Source organism: Strix uralensis, chromosome 6 (genome assembly GCF_047716275.1).
Source record: "Strix uralensis isolate ZFMK-TIS-50842 chromosome 6, bStrUra1, whole genome shotgun sequence".
In the NCBI taxonomy this organism is placed as follows: Eukaryota; Metazoa; Chordata; class Aves; order Strigiformes; family Strigidae; genus Strix; species Strix uralensis.
The window spans coordinates 13,825,720-13,853,081 of NC_133977.1; the positions used below are offsets into that span (position 1 = coordinate 13,825,720).

Genomic DNA, 27,362 nt, shown 5'->3' on the forward strand with positions numbered 1-27,362 from the left:
CGGGCTGCGGGCTTGACGGGCACTTAACCTCACGCCGCTCTCCTCACAACCCAAACCCTCCTAGAATACGCGCCGGGAAGCGCTCGTGCGGTACTCCCGCCGCGCGCGCACGCTCTCCACGGACGGAGGGAACAGAGCGGCCCCTCCCGCGCCCTTGTGCTCGGCGCTGCGGTGGGTGCGGCCAGGTTTAGCAGCTCCCCACCACGGACCAACTCGCAGCGCTACCTGCCCCTCGGCCGCGCACCGCCCCGCACGCCCATCCAGGCGTCCCACGGGCACGCCCCTCACTAAAGCTATTGGCCGCCGCGGCGCCCCCCGAGGGGCCGCCGCAGCGCTGAGTGGTCCGGCGCCCCGTCCGTCAACGCCTTCTGTCAAAACACGCCCGGCTCCTGTCACAACAGAGCGGTGCGGCGGCGGCGGCACTTCCTGCGCGCGCTCCCCGCGGCCGCCCCGCCGGGCGCACGGCCCCGCTCCCCCCGCCCCGCCGCCACCGCCCCCCCGCCCCGCCCCGCCCCGCTGGGGCTGCCGAGGCACCCTCAGCTGCGGGGGACAGGGATGGCTCCTCCGGGGAAAGTTGGCGCTGCCGTGCCGTGAGGGGAGCGCCGCGGGACGCCGTCCGTCTGTCTGTGCCCGTCCCGTTCCCCCCCGCCCCGCCGCCCTCTCAGCGCCCCGGAGAAGTTGACACCGCTCGGCGGGGCGATGGCAGAGGCTGCCGGCAGCCGAGAGCCGCCGGCGGCGGGCCGTGCCCCTCCCGACGCCGCTCACCGTGCCGAGGAGGAGCCCGAGCCGGCTTCGCTGGACGCCCCGGCGGCGGCCGCGGGCAGGAGGCGGGAGCGCCGCAGCGGAGTCTCGGCCGCCGGCACCGCGGAGCGCTTCCCCGGCGGCAGCCTGGGGCCGGCGGCAGCGCCCGACCCCGACGCCTGCCTGCTGGAGGCGGCCAAGGCCACCCCGCGGAGGAGCAGCATCATCAAGGTAAGGGCGGGCCGCCCCGGCCGGGGAGTTGCCGCGGGTCCCGCCGCCGCCGGGCTGCCCGGGCTGAAGCCGCCCTGCGGCGGGGGCCCGGCCGGTCGGCCCCGGGGGAGGGGGCTCCGGAGCGGGCCTCCGGTGGGGTGCTGTTCCTGGGAGAGGGGTCGGGGTCCCGCCCGCTCTCCTGCGCGCCCTGGGAATTTCGCAGCGGGGCCGCCTCCCGCGGAGTTGTAAAGTTTTTGTGTAGCAGCCCGTATCTGTTCTTATTTAATATTTATGAAGCACCTGGAGGTAGAATAAATAGCTTCAGCAGCGATGGTTTTCTTTGCTTTTGAGTAGCAAAATATGCAGTGTCACAAATGAACAGAAGGCGTGTTTGGAGACGGAGAGTGGGGCAGATCGGTGCGGAGCAGCACCGTGTGTTTAACACCCTTGATGTCAAATTAACAGGTCGGGCGCGATCTTAACAGCCTCCGCCTTTGTTATAAGCTGGTAAGGAAAATGGCCTTATGATTACGTTTATCGGCGTTTTTTTCCCAGTTTAGTTTTTAAGAATAAGCGATGTGGTTTCGAATTAAATGGTATCTCCTTGCAAGTACGTAGGTTAATCGCTAGTTTCTGGGGAAACGATGAATGAAGTCTCCGGGGCTAACTTAATTTAGCATATGGTCACGAGTGAGCCTCTTGTAGTGATTTGCACTTGGAAGGCATCGGGAGAACGGTGGAAAACGAGACTTCACTTCTGTAAATGTGTGAAGGCACTGGGCAGAACTCTAGCTCAAGGCAAGAAGCGAAGAACGCATGCTTAGCTCTTAGAGCTTGGTATATCCATTCAAAGGACGAATGGATAAACAGAATAACTTGCTTTTTGCATTTAGAGCTTTAACGTTCAGAGGAGACCCAGGTAGTTAAGTGCAAAAAAGCCTCGAGGATCCTTTGAAAGTTCCACCTTGAAATATTAACCCATTAAATCCAACAATGCATCGAAGTGTGGTTTTAGCCTTCTAAAGGCATCCACTGAATGTGATGGGAATGCTTCCAGTCTGAAGTTGCATAAATGCTTTACTAACTCGGGACCAAAGTTGTGTAAGTGTTCTGGTATGGAAATGGTATTTTCTGTTGGAGTTGTGTGAAGGTTTCAAAAATGTACAATCTTGGATTTAAAGAACACATTGTTTTTACAGACTATACCAGTTCTGTGTGGTGGATATGTTTTAATGTCACAAATGGTGGATAAGTTTTAATAGCATTTTCAGTACAGGTTGATATTTAGCAATACTACTGAGAGTGATAATGATCTGTGTTCCAACTGGAGGAAATTTCTTGAGATACATCCTGGGATGGTGTTTATCAGCAGAGAGATTTCTGATAGAGATAAAGTATTAATGTTGTTATAAAAGGAACCGGTAAGGCCTCATCTGAAATACTGGGTAAACTCAGGTTCCTGTCCTTAGGAACGGTGCGTTCAAACTGGAGCACCTGCAAAGAAGGACAACTAGGATGGGCCGATAAGGTCAATGGATTGAACACTGTATGAGGAAGAATTTGATTTCTAGGACAGCATTGCCTTCAGAACAAAGGATGCCTATGCATAGATCCTGTCTGGAAACTAGAAAATTATTCCAATCATTGTAAGGGTCTGGAATGGTCTTATGATAGAAATGGAAATTAAAATACCATAATTCATCTTAAATTTAGTTGTTAAATTAGATACCTGCTATCAGACACAACCATGTTATCAGAACTTGAGAATAGGCAGGGTATGCATCTCTAAGGTGTACTGTTGGGACCCCATACAGAGCATTATGTTTATATTCCCACAAGGTTGTCTCAGTGGTGTATAAAAGTGTTTTGAATTACAGTTTTCCTTTGGCATTATACTAGTGAGTGGGAAATACTTTTAATGTGGGATAGGAATGAAATAATTTATTTGTCTGCATCTTTCAGGACTTTCTGATGTCCTAGGAAATGTTCATCAGGTGTTGAACGCAAATTTAGGGGTCATTAAGATAAAAACCCCCTAATTTATTTTACCTTTTCTGTTTTTTCAGGACTTGAACATGCAGGAGTTCTGCTTAAGCACTGTATGTTTTGCAGGGGAATTAATTTTACGATGTTATATTTATTTTACTCTAAAAAGTCTGTATGTTCATATAAATCTATAGTCAGAATAGTATTCCATCACTTTAAGCTGATCTTACCAGCTGAAAAAGGGGGTTTAAGAAAGCTAAGGAAGTTGTACGGTAAGGACAAGCTTTTATTCTGCATGAGTTGAACAGTCTTGCCCTGTTTTCCCATTTGTCTCCCAGTTATTTAAAGGTGTACTTTAAGCATGAGTGGTCTTGGTGAATTAAGCAAAAAGTTAAAATTCTCTAGATTTGGGTGATCAAAGTATACTTTTAGCAGCTTTTTGTTCCCCATCTATCTTTTAGAACTCTGCAAGTTTCAAGGTTAGCATCTGAGAGAGCAATTCCAGTGGAAGCCAGACTTGTTTACATTGGAGTGTTTTGGCATGCACAGTGTAACTGTGAAGTATAAAGGACTGAACAGGGACTTGCTTTAAAAACTTTTCCTGCAGCAAATTACATTTGGCATATACAGCAAGTAAAATATGAACCCTTCTAGATAATCTTCAGTGCATTCATGTGCTCTATATTTGGCTTCAGAAACAAGAGAACTCATTTATATAAAAAGAACAAAATGTAGCCAGAATATTTTTATTCCCATTTTGCTCTGCTGATGTTCACAGCTTTGTAGAGTGAGGTAAATTTGAAATAGCATTCATAAGAAGCAGTTGTAGCCGCTCTTGTGCTTTAGAAAATTTCCCTAATACATGTGCATTAGTTGTTGGGGTTTTGGGGTTTGTTTTTTTTTAATGCAAGGAAGATGTAAATGGCCTTACTACAGAACTGGAGCAAGAAAAGGTTTTTGCCATGAGGAACCTGCAGTCAGCAGAGTATAATGGTTGGGAGATGGAGAAAGGGCATGAGTGCATAGGACTTCACCCATTTTGAAAGAAGCCCAAAGGTGCACCATGCATTAGCTAAATTATTTGCCAAGTATTTCCTTTTTTTTTTGTCTTGTGCTTAATCCAGGGCCAATTGTGTGCAAATAAATTGTTAAGTGCAACCACTTTAGGTCAAGAGAACTGAAGACAGTGCTCAAAGAACTGGATTTCTTCTTTCTTTACATGTAATGGTTTAGAAGCCTTCCTGCGTGGGGTTCTAAACAGAGTTGGCTGATGTTGTTTTCCTTCTGGCATGTTCCTTCTGACATTGCCACATGCAAGCATTTTAATAAATGGGTAGGAAGGCTGTGTAATTTGTTATGTAATGCTTACTGAAATATTTTGTAACTTTTTACCAAAATATTTCCCTGTCAGTTCTTATCAGGCTTCTCTCTCTGCTTTGTTTGCATGCAATACAAACTTCTGGGACTGTGTGGGTTTTTTTCTTCCTGGATCTTTGTGTCAAGATGCTGGAGCAGATAACGCAGCTCTGTATTATGTTAGTAACAGCAGACTATGCCCATGACATGAACTTGAAGTAGGAACTGCAGAGTCAGACTTTAACTTCAGTCACAGTAGAGCTATGAGACCTTCCACTGAAGTTCTTCCAAAGACTTTTTGCCTCTGTTTCATGCACAGATTTTTTTCTTTAAAAGCCACTTGAGCTGTCCTTGCTGTCATATACTACTAGTCTAAGAACTGCAAGGATTAGGGGGTTGCAATTGAATTCATTGGTGGAAGTGTATCAAGATAGCCAGCTGTCTTGTTTCAAGAAGTTGTATTTATCCTAGTGACATTTTTAGTTTAAAAAACCCCAAAACTTACAATGAAAAAGAATGAGGCTTACTTTTTTTCAGCTTGTGTTCTGAAGTGCAGTGACAGAATTTCAGTGTTTTAAATACATGATACACCTGTGTATGCAACATGACTATTTAAGACTTTTTTTCAGAAGACAGTAGAGTTTTTCAGGACTGTAGTGATTCTCCAGTAACTCTTACTTAGCGTTTTCCTGGGAAAGCTTATATTTAGATACTTGCTACTTACATAGTCATAGTTTTAGATTATTAAGATTCATTAAAGATGATTAATTAGTTGATAGCCCAGCGGTGATTTTACCACAACTGCATTCTTTGGCATATTGATAAGTACCCTAGAAAAGGAGGAAAATACTTAGGTAGAGAATACATTAAAGACTACAGTAGAGCCTGAAAAGGTATAGAGAAGGACAAAAATGACATGCCTAGCCTTGGAAAGACTGCCACAAAATGAGAAATTCATCAGACTGGTCTGGAAAAAGGTAACTGGCGGGTGATATTTTAATGTATGTAAATTTCCAAACACTGTGGAGAGGGAAACAGGAAACTGATAGTCACAGAACGTGAAGTAGGGGAAACCCAGTGATAGTTATATATAGCAGCAGGTTTAAAATAAATGAAAGTATTTTCTGATGCAGCATGTGATTAAATCGTACACTTAGCCACAGAAAGCTGTGACAGTCAGAAATGCAAATGGGTTCAAACAGGTTCAAAATGACAAACTGATGGAGGAGAGCCTCACAATGCACCTAAAGTGTCTGGCTTAGAAAGTCCCCAAACTGCAAGCAGTTGAACACTGGGAAGCTACAGCAGAGGATTGATTACTTTGTACTTTCCAGCTTCTTAAATGTCTCCCCATGCATGTACTCCTGTAGCTGGGATACCAGCCTAGATTGACCTTTATCTAACCCGGTATCTATTTGTTAAGAAAAACTTATATACACTCTTAAGAGTCACAGAAGACTGTTTTCCATTATTGCTAGTGTAAAAATTTCTTAGAAATGAAAATAATTTTCTCTGTTAATTGGTTAATTAGAAGTAATTTTTTTTTTTTTTTTGGCCAGCTTTACAGAGAGAAGCATTTTGGAGATATTTTTTGGATTGCTGTGGCACAGCTGTTTGTAGTCTGTGTATTTTCGTAACACTGCACCTGTATTCCATACACCACTGTTTTTTCATAAGCATGTACTCAAGACAGGTTTGAACAAAACTTGTACTGGTTGTAGACCTGCTTTTGTCAAATGAATTATATCCAGTAGTTAGTATCACTGAAAATGGACAGTTTTTCTATAGAACTGTTGCGTTTATCACTGGGATACTTTCTCATGGAGGGCGGTAGGCAGTTCAGACTGGGGTTTAATCTCTACCTCTTCCCTGAAAACAAAGCAACATGGCTGTGCCTAAGATGATAACATTGTAGTGAGAAGGGATTAGGTCTTGTGCAATTTTTTTGTGTGAAGTTATCAATAATAATTATTTGTGGTCTGCATTGCTACAGTCCACCGAAGACTTAAGTGTATAAAATGGGATTCAGGTGCAGGATTTATGCATATGGGTCCCATGAAGCTGTCCTGAAGGCTCACTTAGCTTTTCGGGTCTTTCAGGGATCTAAGTCTTGCCAGAAAAGTTTCTTACAGAGATTTTTCTCTTATGCAGGCCCACAGTCATTTATACTTGCTACTGAGTATTTTAATATGTACCTTGTGCCCAAGCCAATCTATGAATAATAGGCAAAGGTTTCTTTCCATTCAATTTCTCAGAGTTTTTCCTGTTTAATTTAGGCTTCCTGTTTCTGATGGTTGGATTTGCCACAAAATACAATAATTTTCAATTCATAGAATGGTTTGGGTTGGAAGGGACCTTAAAGATCATCTAGTTCCAAACCCCCTGCCATGGACAGGGACACCTTCCACTAGACCAGGGTGTTCAAAGCCCCGACCAACCTGGCCTTGAACACTGCCAGGGAGGGGGCAGCCACAGCTTCTCTGGGCAACCTGTGCCAGTGCCTCATCACCCTCACAGTAAAGAGTTTCTTCCTCATATCTGATCTAAATCTACCCTCTTTCAGTTTAAAACCATTACCCCTCATCCTATCCCTACACTCCCTGATGCAGAGTCCCTCCCCATCTTTCCTGTAGACCCCCTTTAAGTACTGGAAGGCTGCTATGAGGTCTCCCTGGAGCCTCCTCTTCTCCAACCTGAACAACCCCAACTCTCTCAGCCTGTCCTCACAGGGGAGGTGCTCCAGCCCCCTGATCATCTTCGTGGCCTCCTCTGGACCCGCTCGAGCAGGTCCATGTCCCTCTTGTGTTGGGGGCCCCAGAGCTGGACACAGTACTGGCAGGTGGGGTATCATGAGAACAGAGTAGAGGGGGAGGATTACCTCCCTTGACCTGCTGGCCACACTTCTCTTGATGCAGCCCAGGACACAGTTGGCTTTCTGGGCTGTGAGTGCACATTGCTGGCTCACAGTCAGTTTTCCATCCACCAGTACCCCCAAGTCCTTCTCCGCAGGGCTGTTCTCAGTCCACTCATCACCCAGCCTGTCTTTGTGCTTGGGATTGCCCCGACCCATGTGCAGGACCTTGCCCTTGGCCTTGTTGAACTTCATGAGGTTCGCCCGGTCCCACCTCTCCAGCCTGTCCAGGTCCCTATGGATGGCACATCCCTTCCCTCCAGCGTGTCGACTGCACCACACAGCTTGGGGTTGTCGGTGAACTTGCTGAGGGTGCACTTGATCCCACTGTCCATGTCACCAACAAAGATGATAAACAGCACCGGTCCCAACACCGACCTCTGACGAATGCCACTCGTCACTGCTCTCCACTTGGACATTGAGCTGTTGACCTTTGAGTGCGACCATCCAGCCAGTTCCTTATCCACTGAGTGGTCCATCTGTCAGACCCATATCTCTCCAATGTAGAGACAAAGATGCCACGCAGGACAGTGTCAAAATCTTTGCACAAGTCCAGGTAGATGATGTCAGTTGCTCTTCCCTTAGTCACCAGTGCTGTAATCCCATCGTAGAAGCCCACCAAATTAATTAGACATGATTTGCCCTTAGTAAAGCATGTTGGCTGCCCCAATCACCTCCTTATTTTCCATGTCCCCTAGTGTAGTTTCCAGGAGGTTCTCCTCCATGATCTTGCCAGACACAGAGGTGAGACTGACCTTTTTCCCTTTTTAAAAATGGTGGTTACTTCCAGCCATCTCTGCACTCAAGTAAAAAGTTATTTAAGTTAACTTCTACTCAAAGAGAACTTGAGACCTGGCTAGACATCTCTTAAAAATCAACGGGAGCCTTTATGCTGACTTGTATAAACTTTAGTTAGTACTTTAAAAAAAAAAAAAAACCCAAACCGCAACAACCTACATCCAGGGCAAATTGCTTCTATTAAAGTTTATAGCAAATTTGTCTGTTATGCTGACTGCTATACTCCGGAGTAGTCTTCTTGTCAATTGGTTCCATATAGCACATAATGTACCACAACTAGTGATCTCATTAAACATGTGGGTAGAAATGGATAATAGCATTGTGTTTGTGGTATCTTTCCATACAGGATCATAATAGTCAAGGTTATTTGAATGTCTTCCACTGAAATTACCTAAAGGTGACTTTTTTCAAACTGGTGAACAATATCCTTTCTGTAGGATACCAGCAAGTCTGGCGATCTGCAAACACAAGTTGTGGCAGGTCTTTTCAGGAAGTTGTTTGATAGGTTTTCTAGGTAAGAGGTAGGAGCTATTATGGTCAGGAAGGAGAGATGAAGTTGGTGATACTTGTTGATTTGTTTTTCAAGTATGTTATGTGCACAGAGACTATTGTGCAGAAGTACATAAATAATGATTGAAAATAATGTTCTGTTGGAGTAATGGCGCTGGTGAGTAGAGCAGTGGCGGAGGAATGCTTTCTACTATTTTCCAAATGTGTTAAGCAGCTGTTAATAAAACTAAGTATTCATATCTGTGCAGAGATGCAAATCCTGTTTCTTATGATCATATTTTATTAATTTTGTAGTTCCACTGAGATCAACTCCATCTGTAACAAAAATGTTTTATTTGAATTAATGGTATATTTTTTTTCTGTCCTTCCCCACAGTAGATGTGCAAATGCAGGCAGTTACTGTAGAAGCAATAATGCATCCTCTGTGGTGAAACATTTAGCTGATCATGCTCGTAGACATAATCAACATATTTTTTTCTTTCCAGGATGCACCTGGTAGGTGTAATTCTTGGAAATACCTTGGTGATTTTTCTAAGAAATGGGGAATGATGATTGATACAACTTTTTATTGCACATGTATTCTAGCTCTTTTTTTTTTTTTCTTTTAGCCAATATGAATTGGAGGTTTTGACATGCATGACAGTTTAGGAACTACTCATACTTGATTAAAAAGTTAAGTTCTGCAAAAGGCTAAGTGCCTTTACCAAATACTAACAAATTCTGAAAACTGATATCTTTGTATGTATTGGTGTGGAAGTGTATTTACAGTCAATGCATTGTTCTTAAATCTTTCTGTACTATAAACATTTTTGGTTTTGAAGACTACTTATGTAGTATACTGTCTTCTGGGGGAATCTCTCTAAGTCAGAAATTTGCAGTTTTAGTGGTTATTGAGCCCCTTCCTGAAACGTGTTTAAATTAATGAGATGATTGTAATGACTTCATTTTGTCGTGGTTCGTTGTTAAAACGTGTATTTATTAAGCTGAAAGTCTCCGACCATTAAGACTGTGTACAGGCCCTAATTTAATTAATTAACTGGAATCAAACGGAGATAAAATATTCCTGTTCCAGAGCCATTTATGTCAACAAAATTAGTTTTGGGATTATTTTGGGCAGCATGCATCAAGTAATGTTATTGTGACATGCCTATTGAAAGGTGCATCAAAGTCTAAAAGGTAACTGACACCAGTGTTACTACTTTGCTACTGTAACTGGGAATATTTTAAAAAATATTCTAGTTGTAAATGTATACTGTGAAGGTTTAATTTTCCTCCTGAGTTGCATGCTCAGGGGAGTACTAACACTCACACCATGTCTTGGATAATCTTAGCAAAAACAGCTACAGAGGACTGTCATTATATTCATACTGACTATCCCCCGAGGTTCTCCATCCTGTGAGGTTCTCCATCCTGCTAGATCTCACCCCTCCTGGTTGACCTGTGTCGTGCTGCTTTGGTACTTCTTTGAGGGGCAAAAGGAGCATGTCTTTGCTGCCCAGTGCCTTGTTCAGAGATTCATACAAAGTGGAAATTAGTTTGAGTACTGCAAAGTTGTCATGTATTGATTTGCATGGGTGTAAATGACTACAGAAGAAGCAGGGCGGTGGATAATTAGGACTCTAAAATCATTCTTTACTGTAAGCTTGTTTGTAACTTGGATATAACTTCTGAATGGGCAGTAAGAATCTCTTGATATCTATTCAGTATGAAGCTGGTTGATTAATTACATACCTTTCAAATAAGTCTAGAATCAGATAAAGCATAGTGCTCATGGTTTATTATTTTATGGACCCAAAGTCTGTCAAGCTATGTTGAGCATTGATCCTCCCAGCGTAATTTGGATCTAATTACCTGTATTGTATTATAGGTAGGCATAGCATGTTTTTAATTCATTAGACAGTTTTGATGGATTGTTAATATGTTTTGATTGTAAACTACAAAAATTTTATATCTTATTTAGGTCTTTCAGATAGTATGGGGGAAAACACAAAAAAAGGAGTTGCTTAAATAAAATGCAGGGTGCATTTGCAGTTTGAGAGAGGCCTACTGCTTATGCCAACATGGCTATATCCATCTTGCTTTTGTGTATGCTGGTGTACCTTCCTCTGTTTTGTGTTGATGTATCTCCTAGAAAGTGTATGGACTTAAAAACCCAAACAAACCAAAAGAACAACCAACCAAATAAAAACTTCTGCCAGGAGTATTGATGAAAAAGACCCCATGAATTTAAGAAATTCTGAAATGGTGTATCCTACTGCAAAGTCAATACATTTTGAGGCGTAAGTGCTGTAGTGACCACATGAGAATGTTGGCTAGACCATGTTTGCGAGAAAAAGGTAGGAAGTAAATAGCAATAGGAAGTAAAATTCCTGAATCAGTAATCAGATGCTAGTGCTCAACTAACTGGGAAAGCCATGGGGCAGAGCAGGGTGAGAGCATGTCAAGAAACTCAAGTGAAATGCAGAAAACTGGATTATATGCTGCTGGGAGGGGAGGGTGTCACAGGGAGCAGGCAAGGCTGAAATAGAACTGAGGAGCCTGGCTGGGAGCTTGGGCAGTGGAATCAGGAGCCAACCAAGGGTGCACAAGCAGGGTAGGGACAAGGCAAAGGGCAGTGACCAGGGCTCGAGCAGGAGCTTGGAGCACAGCCACAGGGATCCCATTTGCAGACTCAGTGCTGAGCTCATCTGCAGGGAAAGTCGTGCAGGGTGGAAAAGTAAGAGTTTTGTTGCCTGAGTTGAATTGCTCTGGTGTAGAGGTGTCTTGGGCATGTACAGAGCTAGAGGTGTATAGGTATTTCAGGGGAGTGGCGGCTGAATGATGTAAAGTTTTGGGGTAGAGTGGTGGGGCCTGCAAGAGGGCGCAAGGTAGCTGCCAGGAGGCCGGAGGGTCTTTTTTGCCACAAGCACTTACGGCAGCTCTGGTGGAAGGAACAAGAGGAGGATGAGCAAGGGCTGCCTCGGTCCTGCTCTTGCCAGCTCTGTGGTTGAATCTAATTCCTTGCATCCATCTCTTCCTGAGTGAAACTCGCCACCCATTCTGGGGCAACTCCAAAGTTGTTCGGGCATCTCCTATTAAGCTTTCCACATCCACATAGCACTTAGGCAAGTTTTACCATCGTAAGTTAATATTGCAGTGGGGTTTTAATTTAATTTTTGTTGTCAGGATAATTTTTTGAGAGGAGAGATATTCTTGGCGGGTTCTGTCAGTTTTAGCCTACTGTTGCTATTTGCATAGAAGAATAAAAAGCATTATGTTTTACTTAACATTAGGTTTTCTCTTAAGACACTTGCAACATACAGCATAGACAACTCATTGTCAATGTAGATGAGTTCTGGGTTCTTGCATTAAATTTTTTTATAAGCTGTACTTTTGTTTGGAAGAGGCATGTGATTTGGGTTGTTGTTGTTGTTGTTTGTTTTAATTTAATTTTATAACAATTTTCATAAATACCTGATAAGAAGTTGCATTTTGCTCAGCTAAAGTGACTGCTGATCTCTTCAAGCCAGAGCTATCAGGAGAGAGCACTATGAATGAATTACTGTAAGATCTCTTTTCTTTTTCCAAATGAGATTATGTAGGATCTTATTAAATTAATTTAACAAAGGTAATAGTTTAATATAAGAATTATATTCCATTGGAGTATGACACACCTCCAGGCTACCTCATATAAATACTGTAATAAAAAATTCTGTGAGCACTGGCTAAAAAACAGATGTTGGAATTTGATAAATGTATGAAAAAAGACTTTCTGCAAATGTTTTTTGTTCTGTGGTAGATGGAGCCCAGTCCCAGAGACTGCTGGCAGCCTTCAGTGGGAATGCTGTGCGTGAGATCTGCTGGGGCTGGCCTCGCTCAGCAGGTAACACCTGAGTCTCGGCGCTGGGGTAAAGACAGGTTTGTTCTGGGAAATATGTATGGATGTATCCTGAAAGAAGTCTCGTCTTCCAGTGTTATGTAAAATTGGTTGTACTTGTGTATGATTTAGAAATGCAAGTCATAGTATATAGAGCTTGTGTATTTCTTTCTCAGAGTGTTATGATTCACAGTGGCAGCTGCTCCCTGAAGCAATGCAGATTTTGAGTATAAACATAGTTTCTGCAGTCTCTGAAATCAGTGGCAATTTTCCCATTGCCATCAATGGAGGAAGGATTGGGTTGAACACAAATACCCAATCACTAAAATCTGTCATTTTACTTTGAAATGTTCTTTTTCAGGCTCTTAAAGACTTAAAATCTTGTTAATTTTGTTATGTTGATCCTACTTTGAGCTAGGTGAGGTTTGGCAAAACTATTACTTTAAACGTGAACAACATTACTGTTGAAGAATGAATTTTAGGGGATTGTTTTCAATTAACAGTTGCTTTCATTAGAAACACAAAAAAAGAGTAAGTTGCTGTTAGAGCTGAGAAAAAAAATGACTTAATAAACAAATGCACTTGCTGTGAGTTATTTGCTTGGCAGTGCTGCTGCGGGGTCTGTGGAATGCATATTAACAATTCTGTTCCTATTCAATACTTTTTTTCCCTACATCTTTATGGATGAAACGGAGGCACCTCATACATAGTGGTGAGAGCCACAAGTCTGATGGACAGGAATACTGCTTAGAAGTAATTAATTTAAATGGACTGTTCCAAATCTCACTGAGATCAAATCAGAGCCTGTTCATAGACTTCAGGACATTCTCCTGGTACCCTTGGTCACCACAGAGGAGTGTTCCCTGCAAGCCAGACCTCCCGACTTTGAAGCCTTGCATTTTTTTAACCATTATAATTAATTAAATTATGTTATATTTTTATTCTGAGCATAGATTACATAGACCAGTCCAAGGACTGTGGTGTCTTTCTGCAGAAGAAGCTGGGTTGCAGCAGTAGAGGGGGAGGATAAGTAAATTTTTTTGGCTTTGGGAAGTGAAATGTGACTGTGTTAAGCAGCATGCTTTGCTTTGGCTCAGTAGCCTTGCTGTGAGAGTGTGGGTGTGGGGAGCAGATAGAGTTTAAGTGATAGGAAAAAAGGTTGATTTAATGAAATGGGATTAAAATCCTCATTTGCTTTGATATGTGTAAAGGCTGTCTTTCACTATAACATGTCCCATGTGCTGTGAAATGCTGACACAAGCACTTGTGATGAAATCTTGTGACTGCTGGAGAGTCATTGAGGACTGTCCCTTTGCCCGAATAACTCACCTTTCTGAGGGCTAATGCCCAGACTCGTGTTTATATGTGAGCTGATGCTGGATGGATGATCCCATTTACCAAGCAGAGATGAGACTGAAAGAGAAACGGAGAGGAACTGCAGAGCAGTGCGGAGAAGTGAGGTGCTGGGAAGCTGCACCTTGTTGGTACCCACTGGTGGCTGTGCCTAATGGCACCTGGAGAAGAGCAATTTTGTTGCTTTTCAAAGAATCAGGACTTATATTTTGTGAAGTACAAACCCCAAATCTTAAGAGTATGCTCAGATCCTATAGCAGTACCTTGTCTTCCAAATAGGAGAGGACCATACATTTTTCTTAGTTTCCTTAAGAAAATTGGCATATAGCTGGTGTCTGGTTTCCACATATTCCTTCTCTTCAGAGGGAACTGCATATTTCCTTCAGACCAGCTTTTAACTTCTCCAGAGATACTCAGCTTGAATCAACTGAGCTATATCCTACTGCAAGTGCATTTGGCATCGTTTTTAGAAATTTGAGGATTTGAAAGGAACAGTGTGGGCACAGTGTTCCATTCACTGAGCGAGGAGAGAAAAGATGGGCTTTCTAACCTAAAAAGGTTGCAACATTTTCTGTATTGTTTGAACCGTTGTGAGGCAAAAGACATGACCCTGCTGAGATGCGCCATTTGTGTGGTGTAGATGCGGTATAATCCAGAACTTTTTAATTGATTTTAATGCCATTTACTTTGTTTACCTATCTGTACACCTACTCAGGGATCACAGAATGTCTCTAACTTGTGTTGTGGCATATTGCAGCCAGGAGCACATATTGCACAGTTCTCCAAATATCATTCAAGGAAAACACTGAAGTGTTTACATGTCTGGATATCTGTATGTTCTAAAGAATATAGTTCCACTTGCTCAGTTTGTTATCTTCCCATCCATCTACCTATGTACATATTACATACATATACTTTGCCTGCTAGTAGAAATTCACAGAACATGTTAAATTGACTTCTTAAGCTAAATTTTGCATTATTACAGAGTTTTAGCAGTGAGAAAGGGTAATGTTGTTTCCTTTAGTGAACCCAAGAGCTAAACTTGGTAATTATTGCAAAATACAACTTCTTTTAAAAAGGAGAAAAAGACTTAAGTCAGCATTGCAGCAGAGATACAAATAACTTGCCTATACTGCGAGTACTTTTTTTTTAGCTATCTCCTTCTCTTTTTGGCCTACTGTAAATACAAATTAAAATGGTTTATTCAGAAGGATTTTTTAAAAAAAGTTGCATGTAGACAAATCTTAAATTTAAACTGACAGTCATCAGGATTTAGCTAAAACTAATGCTGATACTAGGTTGTCTATATAGCGATTTGCATTAGTTCTTAATTAAAATAAATTTTCTGTGTGGACAAAGTCCAAGGGCCCTTTTCTTGGAAGATGGAGATAAACAAAAGTGTCAGAATGATCAGTGAATGCAAAACAGCAAACATCGCATCAATAGGGTGGTGTGTTTACTGGAAAACTGGTGTGCTTACCTTCAGCCTGAGCTGGTGGTTTCTGTAAAAAGCTGCTGTTTGTGTTGCTCTCTGAGGAGGAAGAGAGGCGCGGATTATCTTGTGCTGCTGTGGCAAACTGCAATACAGAGCACTCCCTTGTGCCAACAGAATTGCCTACACAGAGGTGTTGCAGGCCTGAGATTTCATTTATCCTGATATTCATTTATACTTAGGCCTGTGGCACTGAAGTAGGATTTGATCCATACTGTATTTAGGTAGAAAAGACTATTTGGGCGTCTTTGGCAAAACTCTTGGTATCAGAAGTGAATGTTATCTTCATGAGTGCTGAATACTGGCTGTTGTAAATGAACGATATCTCTCAGGATAGGAGCAATGAATGTCCCCTGTGGGAAAACACCAGTTACTTGCAGTTTGGATAGTGGAAATTGTTCTTTAATTTTCCTGACTGTGTATAGAAAGTGTCAACTATACTGTTGAATTAATAAACCAGTACATGAATCTGGGGTTTTTTTGGTGGGGTTTTTTGTGTGTGTGGTTGGTTTTCATGCCTATCTGTATTTTTAGTGGTTGTTCACAGTGGATATTGTCTACCTGAATTTTCAAAAAGCATTTGACACAGTGCCCCATAGAATTCTCCTAGGAAAAACTGGCTGCCCATGGCATGGATGAGTGTACGGTCTGCTGGATCAAGCACTGGCTGGATGGACAGTCCCAGAGAGTGGTGGTCAATGGAGCTAAATCGAGCTGGTGGCTGGTCACAAGTGGTGTTCCTCAGGGCTTGGTGCTGGAACCATTTCTGTTTAACATCTTTATTGATGTCTTGATGTCTTGATAAGGACATAGAGTGTATCATCAGTAAGTTTGCAGATGACACCAAGTTAAGCGGGAGTGTCGATCTGCATGAAGATAGGGAGGCTCTACAGAGAGACTTGGATAGATTGGATTGGTGGGCCAACATTAACGAGATGAAAAGATCCTGCACTTGGGCCACAACAACCCCATGCATCGCTACAGGCTTGGGGAGGTGTGGCTGGAGAGCTGTCTGGAAGAAAAGGACCTGGGGGTTCTAATTGACAAGCAGCTGAACACGAGCCAGCAGTGTGCCCAGGTGGCCAAGAAAGCCAACAGCATCCTGGCTTGTATTAGAAATAGTGTGACCAGCAGAAGTAGGGAGGTGATAGTCCCCCTGTACTCTGCACTGGTGAGGCCACACCTTGAGTATTGTGTCCAGTTTTGGGCACCTCAATACGAGAGAGATATTGAGGTGCTGGAATGAGTGCAGAGGAGAGCAACGAAGCTGGTGAAGGACCTGGAGAATAAATCCTATGAGGAGAGATTGAGAGAGCTGGGACTCTTCAGTTTGATGAAGAGAAGGCTGAGGGGAGACCTCATCACTCTCTACACTTACCTGAAAGAACATTGTAGAGAGGTTGGTGCTGGTCTCTTCTCACAGGTAATTAGTGACAGAACAAGAGGGAATGGCTTTAAACTGCAACAGGGGAGGTTTAGACTGGACATTAGGAAAAAAATTTTCACAGAAAGAGTGGTCAGAGAGTGGAATAGGCTGCCCAGGGAGGTGGTGGAGTCACCATCCTGGATGTGTTTAAAGGTCATTTAGATGAGATGCTGGGGGATATGGTATAGGGGAGAACTTTGTAGAGCAGGGCTGATGGTTGGACACGATGATCCCAAGGGTCTTTTCCAACCTGAATGATTCTATGATTCTCTTCGGGAGCTTTGTAGGTTTCCAGTTATAGGTTGATATCTGAATCCATAGGCAGTGTTTGGGTGTAACATTGCATTACCCCTTTGGGTTTATTATGCTCCAATACAGTAATTAATGGATGAATGCAAATATGGAGGTAAATAATATGGAAGAATAATATTGTAGAACAGATGTAAACACGCTGAATGTTTATGTAACTTGATATCACCAGTTATTTCTCAGTTAGTGATCTTGGCTACTCATCAGTCTGTCCACCAGATTTTGCTCTGTTGCAAAACTTGAAGATTTCCTCCCTCTTACGTGTTTTTGAAAATACTATGGGTTTTGTTTGTTTCTTTTGTTGTTTTTTTAAAATTTTTTTTTTATTTTTTGCCTGTTTTTGGTTTTTTTTTTTTTAGTGTTTTGCCATTGCCGTATAACAGATTTTACTATGTCAAGGAAGTATTTGGGGCACCTGTCACACTCAGTTATATTGGTAGTGGCAGTTCTACTGCAATTATAATTTTAAACCCCTTCTAGAAAAGACTGGAGAAGCTAACTTGACTAGCATTTAGAACTCCAGGCATCAGGGAGGTATTAAGCATCCTTCTGGAAGGACCTGAGAGGGCTGGACACTTTACTGTTAAATGAGCTTCTAATGATGCCAGATGAGCCACTACCAACCAAAGAATGCCAAGCTTTTCTCTCTTCCTGTGATGATTTAGTGATCAATAGCAGCAAAATAATCCAGGCAATGCACTAGGGAGAATTGCTGCTCTTCTCAAGTGGTTGTTTAACTTTTAAGATAAGCTTCATGATGTTTCCAGTGATAATAATGATTAATGCTTCCTTTGCTGTTGACTGCCCTAGGTTTTTTTTCTTCATCGTTTGTATACTACCTGAGAAGTTTACCACTGTGTCTCCCAGCAGGTTACTTCCAGCCATGCCTAGCTGCTTAATTAATTGACTCCTTACAGCAATGGATTCCTATCTGGTTTTACAGATCTGTCTGAGTGCCTTCTTCCCTGAGGACACCACTGTACTTTGTTCTGGGAGGTGTGAAAAGCAAGAAGAAAAGTTTAACTGCCAAATAACTGTACCTAGAAGCATTCAGAGAGTTGGAGGAGACTAGCCTGGGAAATAATTCCCTTCTCCTGCTCACTTCAGACTATGTTGTGGGATGTGCCGTAGTGTGCTTGTAGGGGAATCACTATTTTGCCAGAAGAGAAAGCAGAGCTTGTACAGTTAAGTGCAGGGACCTTTCCCATGTAAACCTATATAAATATGCTGCTTGTATTACTGTAGTGTATGCTTGGAGCCAAAACGGGGATTCAGGATGATGTTGGAGTATCTATTATTGCCAAAATGCAGGGAGATACAGGATGGTATTGGAGTATCTATTATATAGACTACAAAGGTTGTGATGGACCTGCAAAATCCTTCCTTTGCACAGGGAAGGGGAAGTGTGTCATGAATCCAGTTCAAATTTTTGAATAACATTTCTCCTATAAATTTTTTTCTGTAAGTAAGGGTAATTTGTATGTGAAAGCTTCATCCTGTTTATCTATACTTTGTCCGTTCTGTGAAGCCAACATCTGGTGTTAAAAGCCGGGAACAGAGGAGGCTGGCATCATTGAATGTGTCTGCCAGCTCGGGAGAATAGGCTGCATGTGTAGAGCACGGGAGCAGTGGAGAAAGCTTGCAGTGTGACTTAATGAGGCCTTGACTAAGTATTTCTAACCTTTGTCAGAGTCTGCCAGCCATTTTTAAATAGCTGCTTTACCTCATTTTATGGCCAAATTTCTGCTCTTTCCTATTTTTTCAATCTTATCTTGCCACTTAAAAATAGAACATTTTATTTTATTGCAAAGCAAACGGTCATCAGTTAATGGCGAAGATCATTAACTACATTGTCAAGTTAAAAAATGTACATTTGCAACCTTTTGTTCACATAGTAATGTTTTTTTGCTCTGAATGTTGGAATTAAATCTATCCTGCTTTGAAATTATTGAGAATGTGCTCACTGTTTTCCAAATGGCTGATCAAGCCACAGCTGTGTTGATCAACTTGTGAATTTTGACTCTATTTCTTAATTTTTTTACTCACTATCTACCATAACTTTGTTACTGTCAACTCAGAATCTGCCCCCCGATTTTGATCTGTGGCCTTGCCTACACTGCAAAATTCCTAGGAAATGGAAGACAAATTGACTACAGGTATAAAAACCACACATAAAAGTCCAGATTCAATCCCATTTGATGACTGTCTGTAAAAATAGTGCTTTTAGTTTACTGTCATTGTGATTCCCTGCTAGTGCAGGTTCAACTCTCAGTAACATATGATGTGACTTCATGCATTTAGCTGGTAAGTCAGTTTTCTGTGCTGTCCCTAAATAGTTCAAAATTTAAGTATCGAACCAGTTCTTGGTGCTTTCAGGGTTCTGCCTGAGATCACCTTGTACCACTGTTACAATATCAGGGTTTGCCAAAACTTGTGGGATCTATTCACTGTGGCGCTAACAGTGGCCTAGTAAGAGTGACAATATCGTGTTGTCAACAGACTTTTTGAGTATTTGTGTGTTCTGTGGTTTTTGTTTGTTTTGTTTGGTTTTTTTTTAATCATGCTTTTAAATACTTGTGTTATACTTGACAAAAGTATGGAGCTATGATTACTCTTTCTGTAGTAGGCTCTAACAGTTTCCCAAGACTTCAGAATATGGAATGATAGTTTCTGCACGAAAACCAACTTTGGATCATGTAGGAGTTACTGTGTTTATTTCTTTTACCCTGTGGTACTGTTTAAAGCAATACTGTTTTTGTTGCCATGATAATGTAGTGGTGAGTCTTTAGTTCAAGTGTGTAACAATAATTTCAGAGACGAAAACCCCATGCTTTGTCTTTTTTGGGAAGGAATACAAGGTGTTGGACAAAAGATAAAATGCTTTGTGTGCATTTAAGATTGATGGTAAGAGAAAGACAGGCAGACACTGCCTAATTTTAATATTTATAAGGACACTATGCAGTACAATAAAAGTTCAGGGTTTTTTTATAAGCTTCTTTTCAAAAAGCAGTATGGTTACAATACTGATGAAAAATTGAGGGTTGGAGAAAAAAGGGAGAAAGCACAGAAAAGACAGCAAAGAGATTCCTTTACTGAATGAGAAAGGGAGTCTTTGCGATGAAGGAGCATCACTCTCCAGAAGGATGAGACTTTTAAGTCCACTATATTAGAACAGAAATTAAATTATTTTTTTCTTCTCCATCCATCTTTGAGGATGTCAGATTTTTCTCTCTTGTGTTTGCTAACAGTGAGGTTAAAGAGGATGCAATGTCTCTTGTGCTGGGCTGCTTGGCTGCAGCCCCAGCCTGGATAGCCAGCCTCCCTGCTGGTCACGGCTGTCCAATCTGCGGCACCCAGCGGGGGAAAAGCATTGCTCCCTTCGGAATAGCTTTTACTGAAATTGATGTTAACACCTTTGTCATAAATATGACAAATATTGCGTGTGTGACAAGTTGTTAGTTACTCTTATAGCAACAGTTGGTTTTAAATCTTAGTATATTTATGTCTTGTTATCTTTCTGCAAATGATTATTCCTTTTTGAATATAAGGATGGAGATTATATACACATTACTTTAGCAACTAACACAAAAAGCTGAAGAGTCTTGGATGCTGATCCTCGTTAGTATTCAGTATTCCCGTTTTGCTGGACTGTGTCCTGAAGCTATTTAGGTTTCTTATTTTTCCAGACTGATGGAAACCCTTTAGCCCCAGAATTTTCCTTTTTCAGTGGAATAATGACACTTTCTCACCTTCATTGTTCTCTACCATTTTACTGAAGTCAGTTACTGGAAATACCTCCTTTTTTTTTTTTTTTTGGCAAGGCTGAAGAAATTTCACCTTGGAATTTGGTCTGCTCTGCTGGATTCTATATGTTCTTGCCAGGTTGGGTACCTTCCTTTTGTACTTCCCCTCCCCTCCTGGAGCTGCTGTATACAGTGTGGCAGTGTGACAATCCAGGCAGGTCATAAATAACTCTTGACAGAGGACTTGCAAGAAACTGAATTTCTTGGCTTTTCGGGAATCCTTCACTCGAGAGCCAATCCTCTTCCTGTCTCATGGTTTTAATTCTATTTCTCAAGTCTTAACTACTCAGTTTGTTGCTTTGAAAGGAAGTGCCTCCCCCCTCCCCTTCTTTTACTTTTTTTTTTTCTTTGAAGGATTATGATGTCAATGTAAAATCCCTCTCTCTGTGAGGAACAAGGCTTCTGTGAATGTGCTGAAAACCACCCAAGGAAAGGATGGAACTGAGGGGAAAAGGCATTTCACAGACACACTCTTGATTGCCAGTTCCTGAAATCGAGACCTCCTGCTGCAGTGTAGGGAATCAGAACTGCCCATCATTTCATTCTGCCCTGTAGAGTTGTGTCAAAGATGAATTTAGTTGTCTTCCTGTATCCCTTTTGGAATTTGCCAGCACTGTTAATACTCTATTATTTTGGAAAGAAGCCTCCAAATTGTGTTATATTTTATGGGTCCTATAAATTATAATTTTTGACTATGAAGAAAAATACTAGGCCAAAAATATTTTCAGATATAAATTATCCATCCTTAATGGATGAGGAAAATAACTGAAGGATGCAGGTAGTATTATGCTAATCAGTTTTATAGAAAACAATTGTAAGAGCTGCAGTGATTGAACAATGTAATGAGTTACTTGAATAATGTGTTTGACAAGTGCTAAAGAAGTCTCAACCTGAAGTTTTTAGGAGGGGAAATAAACTTTCCTAAGAGGTTTACTTTGGATACAAATGGAAAGGGATTTCAGAATGATCACTTCTGCAGCCAGGCAAAAGTATCATTCCTTAGAGGCTACTATTACCAAAAGTCAGAGAGTACACTTCAAATCTGTGTAGCTCTGTTTTATTTTTCAAATATATATTGTTTTATAAGGTTACAACCACGGGAACGGAAATCTGCTGTCTGTGAAACAGCTATTCCTGCTGCTTTTGCAAAATACTTTGACATATGTGTTTCTATAGAAAAGGTGGATTACTTTCTCAAAACTCTTAAGACTTTCAGGGTGGTAAAACCTTCTCCCACAGACCACCAAGAGAAATATGCTTGGTCTTGGGCACCAAGCAGCCATTGTTCTGGATATTGCATGTTATGTATCAGATATAATTGTATATATTGCCAGAATATACAGATTCTGAATTGGTAACCTGTTTTATTGTTCAAAGATTCTTTTATCTATGAGACAGTTTGGTCTACTGAAAAATCTTTATTTTAGTCGGTTGTCACATCTAAATAAGATCTCACTGAAAAATAATCTCATTTAAAAGGTGTAATTACAAGATACATGAAAAGCACTGGGAGGGCTCAATTAGTGTAGTCCAGGTTTCAGTGGGTTTTGAGTGTTGAAGTGGTACTTCCATGGCATGAACTGGTTGATGAAAGAAATAACAATAAATTGTATTCTTTCTCAGTTGTAAGTTTTCTTCAGACCCATTAACTCTGTGATCCTGTGAGCCCATCATTTTCCTGCCATGTATCAGCAAGACCCTTAATAATGGCAAGCTAAATGTACATGTAACTAATTGCAGGATTGTGGTTGAACATTGCTGTGAGCCAGATCCTGCCTGGGCCTCCTGGAGAGAAGGAAGGATTCAGTGCTGTGTTTTCCCTTGTATCACCGCTTCCCACAGCATATACAGAAGTACACAGTCTGGCTACTCTGCCTGAAGCGACTGAGATGTACAAAAGTGGGAGTGAAGTATCACACACAGTGTACTGCTCTTGTTTTATTTTCTCATCTCTGGACTTGTTTGGAGCAGAGCTTGCTTGACAGAAACATTGACCAGGGCCTGTAGCACCAAGTGCTGAAATATTTTTACTGTAACAACCTAATTCTCTGTACTCATCATCTTGCTCTGCAGATTTATTTAAGGTATAGGTGGCCTTCAATAGCAAGTCATCTTCTGTACGTACACAGTAGGCCAGCACGCAGAGATGTTTAAGCCTACGTGCATTTGCAACACCTGTTCTTTTTTTCCACATAAATCAAAACCCAGGTCTGGAGGTTATAGTTTAGTGTCAGTAGTAGTGAGAATTGAAAATTCTGCAGTTTGAGCTTGGGTTTAATTTCTTCCTGACACTTATTCTCCTGAGTGTTTTTGCATGTAAAAGCTCTCATTTCTTTTTTTAAAAGGTGAAGAAGTATCAACTAAAGCAAGCCCCTTCCCAAAACACTTTCCCCAGTCTATTCCAGTAGTGACATATAACTAGTAAAAATAAAAGTAGATTTCTTGGTTCTTTTTTCCTTTGAAGAAGCAAATGGTGTAGGTATGAGGTTAGAGCATATAAAAAAGTTTTAACTGCTACTTTAATTTGAGTGACAGGGCTGTAACTGTGGTGCTTCTTATGAAGGTGAATTATTCATAACTAACTTCCTATTACTAATTTTTGACATCGGCACGTTATTTAAGGCCAAGAAATTCTCAAGTCCTATCTGCAATTTCTAGTTACCAGTTGATTTTTTTTTTTTTTGTTAAGTGGCTGTTACAACAATTCAGGTAATCAAGGGGACATATTTTTTGCAGGGTTTCACTGTGGGAACTGTTTTTTCATTTCTGATTATCATACTTGGATCATGTAAGGAAAAGCTGTGCAAGATGCATATTGCATAATATTCTAAGCATGATTTTCTTGCCAAGGTCTGGTTGCTAACTCTGTGAGTGTCCTTTTGAACTCGCTGCCGATGCTGGCAGAGAGGCGGGTGCTGCAGAGTTCGTAACTTCTGGCAGAGTTCCTGTGGCTCCTCACTTGGGTGGGGAGGCTGCCTAGGGAGCTGTGTGTTGGTGCTCTCCCTCCTGCGGTGGGATGGCCAGTCCTGCAGAGCGTGAGGAGATGTGGTGGGTTGTTGAGGATATTTGAGGAGCAACTTCAGTCTCTCATGGGTAGGGACTTGCAGTTGTAAGCAAAGGAGGACATGGAGGCAGAGGATGTTGCTGTGGAGATACGGGGCAAGGCATATAGGACACTTGGTTGTGTTCATTCCTCAAAACTTCTTGTTCTGCACAATGACTTAAATGACTTCCACCTCTAATTTTCAGAGGATGTTTATTCAAAAGTGTCATTTTTTATCTTTCTTACGCTAATTTATTTCTCAGTGACTTATAATGACCATCCCAATTGCCTTGATTTTCTTCTTGCTGTAGAGTTGCTATGTTTGCCCTAACCACAGAGTTTATGTACTGAAATGTCCTTTCGCTCACTCTCCTTCCAGATGCTTTGTTTTATGCTAGCTATTTTCTGATGATTCAAGTGTTGTAATGGTTGAATCTCTAAATATTTTTATTGCATCTTTGTTAAGCAACACACTACTGCAGAACATTTTATGACAGTCTTCCAATTCCAAATAAAGGAGGCTAACATGCTTTCCCTCTTTCCCTGGGAGCTACAAAATTTCAGATGTCAAATGGACTTCCTACTGCAAAGCAGTACTGTAAAGCAATGCACCGCTTTCCTGACTAGTGTGACCATAAATTTAACAGAGTGTGATGGTTTAGAACAAACACCCTCCCTTGGGTTAGTTTGCTGGTAATTCCTGTCCTGTCCAGTAGAAACCATTGGGTCAAATTAAGTTTAGATGCAATGAATAGTTCTCTTACACAGCTAGAATTTGGATAAGATGTATTTTAGCTTGTTATTTCATATTAAGATATTTTAAAAATCCAATTAACTGAAAACACAAAGAAAATGTTTGATTTCTGTTTATCTTGTAATTATCAATGGAAATTGATTGCTTCCTTTTCTCTAGCTCTGTTTTTAGAGGCGTTGAAGAGGCCAACTTTTCTTGTGCTGGGTGGGACCTTCCTCTAAATACTGTCTCAGTGATTCTTCCAAGGTCTAGAGAGGTCTTAAAGCTAATGGATGAATTATTGTTTCCTCTTTCTGTCTTCATTTTGTCAATTTTGTTGTGAAAGTAGGAAGTAGAGATAACAGCAGGCTTGGTTACAAATTAAATCCTTCAAGCTTTTCATGGATATTGTTTGTATTAAAATACCCTCATTTAGCAAAACCTTTGTTTTGGGCTGTTAATCCAAGAAAGATATTTCAATGATTAGTTGGGCCTTATGAGAGTGTTTTAACAAAATGTTTATGTACTTTAATCGAGATGAATTAGAGATTGGGGTTAAAAGGATGAGTTTTTCTGACATCAGTGAAGAATAACTGCTACTGTACTGAAGCAACCTCAGGATAATTAGCTGTGAAGAAACTGTTGGATCCACTCGTTGTAATATGCTTCTGATTGACTTTTAGTCTCCTTATCACTGTCTCAATAATAGTAAGGCTAACAGTTTTAAAAATGTGTGAAACAAAATAGTATAAGGTAGCAAAGAGTTCATGACATTGGCAGATGATCGTAGGCTCTACTGTAGTAGCAGTGTCTAGCTTTGGAAAGAAAGCTAAGCTGAGGATATTAAATTGCGTTGCTATTACATAAGTTTCTATAAAAGTCAGTTTAATGGATAAATTTGGTCTAGATGAACCTTTTTGAGGAGCCAACTGTGTTATAAAAAGAAGGTGGTACCATCCCCCCAAATTATACTTCTGTGCTGAAAAATGTTGGTACCACATAGATCCAGAATTTGTCACAGATGTGCATCAGGGATATGCGAAGAAGAAAACATTGTCATTGAGTCACAGAAGTGTTAGTCTGAAATACAAACATAGCTCATAAATTTTTTTTTTTATTCCTACTCAAGCAATTTGCGTAATGTAAGCAGAAGCTTAGTATGTTCTGCTATGGAGTGATACAATACGGGCTAAGGTACTTTGAGAAATGAGAGGCTTATCGCTTGGATTATTCATTCTAATCACGGCACTGGACTTTTAAAGCACCACTTTTGTATGCGTGGGTCCATTCTTTGCCCTCAGTGTCAACCAACCTCCCACTGAATTTGTGATGTAAATCCCTACAAAAGTAGACTGAGCCTTACTTTATCCACTGCAAGCTTGTGGGTGGGGCTTCACAGATATTAATGGAGGCACTTTTTCAATGCCCTGTCTCCCTCTTATTTTAAACAGTTTGTCCACATGAACGCTCAAAGTCATCTTCAGGTTGCTTATGTCTTAACTGTCTTTGGGCAGTTTTACTGATCAATTATAATGTTGGATTAGAAATATTTGGTAAGCCTGTGTCTCTAGTGTCATGATGGCTCATGTTAAAAGGAGAGTCTTCTCTCTGGCCTAGTGAATGTTTGAAAAAGAAGGTATGTCTTGGATGCAGAGTCTACATACTCAACGTTGTTTGAATAGAGATTTCATCCTTGTGTGCTGCATCTTCTGTTAATGTGTACAAAGATCCTTTTTTCGATAGGTCACCTTTGTAAAATCTTGTTTCACTTATTATTGCTAGAAGCTAGTAAAGTCATCTCTAATGTACGGCATCAGCAACAAACACTCTACGGATTCAGTAAAGCTGGTTTGTTGCTGACTCATAGGAGTGTTCCCTGTGACCTAAAGCCTTTGTGTATGTAAACAAGAAGTAAAAGGACACCTACCCCACCCCTGCTGTGTGAAGTTCTTTTCAGAAAGGGGTATTAATAGAGATGGGATAACTTCTTTTCTGTTTGTCATAGTGGGAATAATTTTATAAAACAACCATAAACATTTATATTGTGATCCCAATAAATTATTACAGTTGGAGTCAATGATCTTAAAGGTCTTTTCCAATCTAAATGATTCTGTGATTCTTTTTAGACCTATCTTTGTGAAACTCATTTTCTGAGTTAACAATTTTCTTGATTGGTCAAAAAAGTGAGTGTATGTCGACAAATATATACAGAAGATGCCATGTAAAGGATAAAAATATACATGCCTTTATGCAACTTTATAATCCTGATCTCGCACATATTTGGCAAGAAGCCTGTTTTTCTAGAGGTAAAAAAGTACATTATATGCTCCAGTCAAAACTGATTTGATTGGAGTCGAGTTAATACTCTCAGGATAAAAACCAAAACACTTTGTGTGAATTTAGCTACATATAGCACACATTCAGCAGTGAAGCTGTTTCTTATGGGTGACGACTATTTGAGATGTACAGTAAGTAAAGAAAGGATGCGAGATTGATCTGCCTTACACAAACATTCATTTAAAACCCAGAGTATTTAGATCTGAAAACAAGCAGCTGCATTTGTTTAGCCCTTTTCTGATATCAACACAAACATGTGATTTTGCAGAAAATAGAAATGTGAAATGTTGTATGATCTAGAAGTGTCTTTGACATCACTTGGGTCAGGACTTTGCTTGAAGCCTCTGCATTGTGAGCCCATATGTAGCAGATCATCTGTTTATGATTCTTCACACATCCGAAGTCGAATGGCTCAGTATGAGACTGAATGAACGAGTCTGAATCTGAACGAGACTTGATCAGCACTACAGAAATTATTGGCTCACTGGATACACGGAC

General features: G+C 41.1%; 1 protein-coding gene across 2 annotated transcripts in view; it reads left to right on the forward strand.

Moving 5' to 3' along the window:
* The first annotated feature begins 503 nt into the window (after window positions 1-503).
* The window catches only part of PLCL1 (phospholipase C like 1 (inactive)), a 210,287-nt gene continuing 183,428 nt past the window's right edge, over window positions 504-27,362 (forward strand). The window contains exon 1 of one of the 2 annotated variants that reach the window (XM_074872787.1): window positions 504-972. In XM_074872787.1, the coding sequence (XP_074728888.1) occupies window positions 700-972 (273 nt within the window). In that variant the 5' untranslated portion in view covers window positions 504-699. Of the gene's footprint in view, window positions 973-1,409; window positions 1,459-27,362 lie in introns of those variants that run through there. The other variant, XM_074872788.1, reaches the window with a different exon arrangement.